The 7,706-nt window shown below is 37.3% G+C and overlaps 1 protein-coding gene across 2 annotated transcripts; it reads left to right on the top strand.

Annotated features, from left to right (window-relative positions):
• The first annotated feature begins 1,066 nt into the window (after positions 1-1,066).
• Positions 1,067-6,906, top strand: LOC112511265 (IAA-amino acid hydrolase ILR1-like 4). 2 transcript variants are annotated; one of them, XM_025116813.1, is made up of 6 exons: positions 1,067-1,403; positions 1,485-1,567; positions 2,760-2,885; positions 4,201-4,515; positions 5,320-5,448; positions 6,286-6,906. In XM_025116813.1, exons 1-6 carry the CDS (start codon positions 1,232-1,234, stop codon positions 6,685-6,687), a joined length of 1,227 nt encoding a protein of 408 aa, XP_024972581.1. In that variant the 5' UTR covers positions 1,067-1,231; the 3' UTR covers positions 6,688-6,906. The 2 variants fall into 2 exon arrangements, with proteins under 2 accessions (XP_024972581.1, XP_024972580.1); XM_025116812.1 differs by having other exon boundaries at positions 1,068-1,567.
• The last annotated feature ends 800 nt before the right edge of the window (positions 6,907-7,706 follow it).

Here is a 7,706-nt window from a genome sequence, read left to right as displayed (position 1 = left end):
ATGTAGCGAGATAATCTCGATTTTAATGTTTCGTTTTATACTGTCTTCGCCGATGTTATAATACGATTTCATGTGGTATTGAAAGCGATAATGTTTTTATTTTTGAATAAAATATAAATTTGAACTTATAATAAATTTTTGAAAAAAATATATATCGATTTTAGTGTCAAATTAAATATTTAAAAGTTTTTGTTTTTTGTGTAATTTTTTTAATTCAGTTTTTTGTTATGATTTAATTTAAATTAATAACGAGATCATTTATTTTTAGTTTATAACAATATAGTTTTTTTTATAAAGATAATAATTAGTATTTTGTTAGAATTCAATGATTATTCTAAATATATTTTAGAATTTTTTATTTAAAATGATATACCTATCCAGTATTTGGTTATGTTTATCTACATGTAGTTACACGAATTCAAACATAGAGCTTTAATAAGTTGTACATATGCACAATTTACTTGTAATCTTGAATTTTAAGTAATATGTATCAATAAACAGGTATTTCATAAAAAAAAAATAGTTTTTAAGATTTTTTGTCAAATGTTTTATAATATAGTATAGATTATAGAAAATTCGTTGCAATTTTAATAGGCATGGCAACGAGGTGGAGTTGAAACGGGTTTTGTAATCCCCAGTCCCAGGTGTGTACGAGGATTAACATTCTGTCCCCGATCAAACCCCATGAAGAATACCCGTTAGTTTGAATCTACTGAGAATCCCCGACCCGGTCCCGGTTTGAGCCTACTTGTCCATTGGGGATCCCAAGCCTGGGACCCGTTTTAACGGAGAATCTCCGTCTCTGTTCGGATCGAATGGCCGGATTCCTCACCGGATCCGGACAAATCACCTTCCTAAAATGTTGACAAGTTACGAATCACATGCACAAATATCAAAATAGATAAGTTAGCTCTCTGAGTGGTGGGCCATCGCTACCACCGACTATAAGCGCACGTGGTGAAATTTAAGTGCCGGTGGCCAATCAACGGCGGAGACGACCACCGCCCGGTGATCTCGATGCCATTTTTATTCACCATTCTTCTTATTTAATCCCCCTTCAATTCAACCTTTTCTTCTTGGCTTTGACCTTATTTTCCTTTCACACACACACACACTTACACTTGTCTTCATCGTCTTCGTCTTCACCGATTTATCAATTTATACCATCACAAACTCATTCTTAGAATCGTATTGATCATTATTACTATTATCAGTTGCTAACATCGAAGAAATGAACATTTCGAAATGGATATTTACGATTTTGATTGTTTCCCTTCTAAAACCCCAAATCTCAATTGGGGTTTCTGATCTCTCGAAGGAATTTCTCGATTTTGCGAAGAAGGATGAGGTTTTCGATTGGATGGTGGGGATTAGGAGGAAGATACACGAGAATCCAGAGTTAGGTTATGAAGAATTCGAAACGAGTAAAGTAATCAGGGAAGAATTGGATAAATTGGGGATTTCTTATAAACATCCAATTGCAGGTACCGGTGTTGTTGGATTCATCGGCTCCGGCGAGCCACCGTTTGTTGGTTTAAGGGCGGATATGGATGCTCTCTCCATGCAGGTTTTCTGTTTTTTTTAAGCTTTAAGTTTATGCTTATTTTGTTGAATTAGTTTCTAGTAATTGTCTACAATATTTGAAGTTGAATTTTTTTAGAGACTCTTTCACTTGTGTTTGTGTTATATATATGTTGAACCTTCCTTCTTTCTTTTAATGGGTTCCACATAAGTTAAAGGTCTACTGCTCTAGGGATTCAAAAATCTGGCTTAATTTGTTATCATCTTGCCCCCTCTCGACACTTTGAGACAATTTGTGGCTGTTTAGAGTCATAGATAGGCTAGATTTGAACAAATTCTCCTGTGTATACGTTGATATCTCCCTTCTAATTAGGCTCTCCAACTTTTGGAGAGTAATCTAACGGGGTTCTAGATATTCTCGCATAGGTCCAGTTAGGCTCTTTTGGAGAGTAACCTAATGGGGTTCTACAATATTCTCACATACCACTAACAAACAGAGACTCGGAACTCTGGGGAAATCTGTACCAGCCTCTGTCGGAGGGAGAGTGTTGAAGTCCGACATTGGCTAGACTTTGACCATTTCCTCTCTCTATATGTTGGAACGTCCCTCCTTTCCTTGAAGGCTCGTTTGGATAGTAATATAATGAGGTTCTATATATTCTCACATGGTGTTAGAAGGAAAGTCGACCACTATAGGGTCTCGATGCTCTGGGGCAATCTACAGTAGCCTCTTTTGGATGGTGAGTGTTAAAGTCCCACATCAACTAGACTTGGACCATTTCTTCTCTATATATGTTGGAACCTCTCTTCTCTCCTCGATTCAAGAGCAATAAAATGGGGTTCCCCATATTCTCACGGTTTGAGGTTTTTTTTTGTTGGGGGGAGGGAGTAGCAGTGGGTTTCCGGCCCAACTTACGTGCACCGGCTAATCCCCTGGGTGACCACAAATGGCCTAGAGTCCTTACAGGTGAATGTCCACGGCCACAAGGGCTATGGCAGTGCCTAGATTCGAACCCAGGGTAGATGAGATTTTCCATTACATCCCCACTAGTGTGCCACAACCCAAGTGGTTTTACGGTTTGACTTTTGGATTCTGGTTATAAAAATCTCACCCAAGTGGTTTTACGGTTTGACTTTTGGATTTTGGTTATAAAATTCTCTTGTTATGTAATTTGAACATTGATTTTTGTTGAAGTTGTATATTAATTCTATTGATGGGGTTGTGTTTTCTTGATAAGGAAATGGTGGAGTGGAACCACAAGAGTAAAGTTCCTGGAAAGATGCATGCATGTGGTCATGATGGTCATGTCACCATGCTTCTTGGGGCAGCCAAGATTCTCAAAAAGCATAGCCATCTTTTGAAGGTATGTTCCTTTTGTTTCTTACCTGACTGCTTCATTTTGAATATTCATCATATATGTCATGTATAGGGTCAGGTTCAGTGGAAAAACGTAAAAAAAACGAAAAACTGAGGAACACCCTGGTAACGGTTCACTGTACAGTATGCACATGTGCATATAAGTAACGTGCATAACATGCACACGTGCATAAAAACCAAAAAACAACTTCAATTACTTGGTTGCACATGTGCATACTGTCCATATGAATGGTTACCTGAGTGTTCCTCAGTTTTTCAAATTTTTTGGGGTTCTCCATGAACCCCCCCCCCTTCTATATATATACACATATTAAGAGGCGGAGCTTGGAAATTTTCAAGTGGTGGCGCCATTTGACTATAAAAAACAAAAAAGTTTGTATATTTTTCACATGATCATCATTGGTCTGTTGGTTAGTTCCTTGTTTTTTGTATCTAAGGTACTGTGTTTGAGTTTTTTTCCCAAGTTTTCTTCAAAAACATAATAAACCTGAAATTAAGGCCTTGTTTGTTTTTATCTAAAAAGCACTTAATACCCTCTTATGTCTGAATCGGTCAGACCTTAGGGTATTAAGTGTGTTTGTTTTTTTTTCAATTAAGAGCTTAAAAGCTCTGATTATGTCTGAATTATTTAGAGGTAATATTTTCACTTAAAACCTCTTAATTGCTTTTAGAGCTTCCAATGCTTGCAAAGAAAGCCTAGATTTCAATGATTTAGATTTCAGATTTCAGACGTAAAAACAAACAGTCTGACTGATTCAGATTTCAGACTTCAACACCACCTCTTAAAATTCAGAAGTGAATTCAGACTTCTGACTTAAGCACCTCTTAAAAAACAAACGCAACCTAAAAGCTAAAAGACTAAGAGAATAATACAAATGGGACTCGCACCCGCGACCAGAAGGGGAGAAAAGACCATGCAAACCAACTCTACCAAGAGAAACTTGTGTTATTATTGTAGTTTCAAGGAATATATCGTAGCACTTGTCCCTAACACAATGAAAAAGGCACGGTTTTAGGAATTGTAATCAATTATACCTTTTAATTAACTAAAAGACATTTTTACCCCTGATGATGATCGAGTAAAAAATTCTCATCTCATAATTAAGGATAGAACTGGAAAATAGACATTTACTTTCAAAATTGGACACTTATGTCCCACCAATGAAATCAAGACCCATCAAATTTTTATTTATTTTAAACTTATTTAATACATTTTACTTTCTCTCTCTGCTTATGTGTATTTTTATCCGACATTTTGTGTATTCTTACATAAAAATGTGTCTATTTGTTATCGTTCGTAGGGAACGGTGGTTCTGGTTTTTCAACCGGCGGAGGAAGGTGGCGGAGGGGCAAAACAAGTCGTAGATAGTGGATCTCTCGAGAACGTGAAAGCCATATTTGGTTTACATGTTTCTCCGGGGCACCCGGTTGGTCAAGTGTTCTCCCGATCTGGTGCTATTTTGGCTGGGAGTGGCTCTTTTGAAGCCATCATTACCGGAAAAGGAGGCCATGCCGCCATTCCTCAGCACTCGATAGACCCTATTTTAGCGGCATCAAATGTTGTCGTTAGCTTACAACATCTTGTATCAAGAGAAGCCGATCCTCTTGATTCTCAGGTAACTTCAGATCAAGTTCTTATTTTTCTATTTCCACATCTTGAGCAAAGATGTATACGGAAAACAACTGTTCTACCTTCGGGGTAGAGGTTTGGTCTGCGTGCATACCCCCCTCTGGAGTAGACCAATCATTTGGGGGCTTGGGCCAGACCTAACTTATTTTTCTAGTTCAACGGACCTAATATAGCAAACGCAAGCCCTTTTTTACGTGCTTGAAAATTTGCCCTTACCCGCTTTATGAACTGGCCGGGCTTGCCTACGGGCTAACGGGTCTAAAAATCTTTTTACAGTTCTAATACAAATTACATAACAATTTTTCTAGATGCAAACACATAAAAATGTGCATAATTTATATAAAAAAATTATTTCCCATAATATCGAACATCAATAAAGGAAATGACCAAATGAGATAATAGGAATTGATCAATTGAGGCTTACATTTCTAAATCATGTTATTATCATGAGTCATAATTAAGTGGGATCGATAAGTACCAAGAATTTTCAATTTTTTGTAGATTTTAATTAATTATAAAAGTATTAACAGGTTGGGTGGGTCTGCCCAATTTTTCTGCATCGTCTCATACCCGCTCATTAATTTTAACAAGTCAGTGCGGGCCATCCCATTTCTTCGAGAATGGTATTCCATTCCTGCTTTTCTAATGGGCTGGACAGGGCGGTTCGAGCAGGCCGTCCCCCATGAACAACTCTATTCTGGGGGACCCACCTCCAGGTGGGATTATTGGGTTTGTTTGGTTTGGTTTTAGAATAAACATATAGTGAAATTGTTTTGTGGTACCCATTCAGGTCGTTACGGTTGCTAAGTTTCATGGAGGTGGTGCTTTCAATGTTATCCCGGATTCCGTCACCATTGGCGGAACCTTTAGAGCTTTTTCTAAAGGAAGTTTCACGCAACTCAGGGAACGTATAGAGGAGGTACATACACATATGTAATAACACAAAATGAACATATTTGTCTCTTTTTTTCTGATCATATTGCTATTGCTTATTCATATCTGTATTTCTCACTTTCACACATTTTTCACTAGTCGGGGATATTCACAAAAATAGAAGTTAGGTTTGTGTATATCTTAACCCCTCTTGGACCCCACCTCCGGGTGGGATATACTTCGCTGGTTTGGTTTGGTAAGAACGAATTAAGATTTGTTGTTAGCAGCTTAATGGGCTTGGTTTATTCGGTCAACTATAGATGACTGTTTGGTAGTGGTTTAATGATATAGAAAGTGACTAATTCAGTAAGTTTCTTGAGGGGCTTAATGCAGAAAGCCATATTTTTTTTCTTCCAAACATGCATCTCATTTAAAAAAACATGCTTATTCCGTCTATGAAAAACCCTCCTAAACAAAAATCTTCCAACTTTATACGGACAGATTAATCCATACCGGACAGCTTTATCCACGTAGAACTTAATGAAAAACCAACCAAACAACCTCTCTTGTTTAGTGGATGCGAGGAAATGAATATCGGACCCACAAGAATGACAATTGTGAATGATCGAAAATGATGTGAATGAATAGAACCTCAAATTATTTCATAGATGGTAGATAACTAAACTAAACCAAACCAAACGTGTCTAATATATCCCATCCGAAGATGGGGTATGGGGATAAGATATAAACATACCTGACCTCTACTCGAAAAAGTAAAACACTTGTTTCCATGCAAACCTTTTTTATTGATAGAAACCATTTAGATGTTTTACAGGATTTTCTTCCGTGTTTATATATGGAAACTAATTAATTTCAAAAACAGGTTATTATCGCGCAAGCTACCGTTCATAGGTGTAATGCAACCGTGGAGTTCTCCACAAAAGCGAAACCGTTCTTCCCGGCGACCATAAATGACAAAGGCTTGCATGGCCACTTCCAAAAGGTTGCCGGAGACGTTCTTGGTGTCGAAAACGTCAAAGAAATGCCGCCATTTATGGGAGCGGAGGACTTTTCGTTTTACCAAGAGGTTATGCCCGGCTATTTCTACTTTATCGGAATGAAAAATGAAAAAAACGGAAATCCCGCATCACTTCATTCCCCATTTTTTGAGCTTAATGAAGATGTTCTTCCTTACGGTGCTGCAATGCAGTCGGCTTTGGCTGTAACGTACCTTGAAAACCAACATCCGGGAACTCCTGCATCCAGGGACCGTGACGAATTGTGAAGTGTTCTCTCGAGTCCTTGGGTTAAATGACCTTATAGGTTTTTTTAAATTCACGACTTTCTGACAGGTTTTGAGAATACGACAACTTAACTGAAGAATGTCAATTGTTTACACAATAATACGTATAAGAGGTTGTTTAGTTGATTTTCCATCAAGTTCTGTAGGGATAAAGTTGTATGTGTGGATTAATCTGTTTTTATAAATTGAAAAAGTTTTTGTTTGTCAGGTTTTTTCATAGATGGAAGGAACATTTTTTTAATTTGGAGCGACAGGTTCTGAAAAAACTTGGCTTTCTGCATAAAACATACCCTAGAAGCTTACTAAATAAGTCACTTTCTATATTATTAAGCCACTATCAAATAATCATGTATAGCTAATCAAATAAAGTGCGAGTCCCATTAAGCTCGTTAAGCTGCTAACAGATAGGTCCTAGGTCTCTTGTCAAGAGCTCGTTTAGCTATCTATCATATGACCTAATTTTTCAGACAATTTATAGCTGATTTTTTACTTGGAAGGGTATCCCGTATCCCAAGCTAATCATGACAAAAACGACTGTAACAGTAAGACATCAGCTCTGATTAAAGCCGACTGTAAGACATCAACCCTGATAAACAATTGATGTTGCCAACTATAAAACTTGGTTGATTTCAGCTGACTTCTATATATAAGCGTTAGAAAAATAGGTGTGGACAAACACTTTTGAAAAAAAAAAATGGATCTGTCAATGGGCTGACCTGACCAATGTAACAAGCATCTGCAAGGTATATTTGGGTATGTAACCTTAAATGAAATTTTAATTAAATCAATAACCTTCTCATGAGTATGAAGCAAGTTTTTTGCTACGGATTTAATGAAAAACTCATTTTAGGTCATTTTTAAATAACCCCTGAAAGGTATGCAGTCGAGCCCTCTACCCCAAAGAGTAGAACACGTTTGGTCCACGTAAAGTCCTACCAAACGTGGAATAGTGATACTTGTTATGTCTTGTGTACCAAATGCACCCTAAATGATCTCTGAGT

This window comes from Cynara cardunculus, assembly GCF_001531365.2.
Source record: "Cynara cardunculus var. scolymus isolate 2C chromosome LG 4, CcrdV1, whole genome shotgun sequence".
Taxonomy (NCBI): Eukaryota; Viridiplantae; Streptophyta; class Magnoliopsida; order Asterales; family Asteraceae; genus Cynara; species Cynara cardunculus.
The sequence above is the reverse complement of the archived record's forward strand: the minus strand, read 5'-3'. Positions and strand labels throughout refer to the sequence as shown.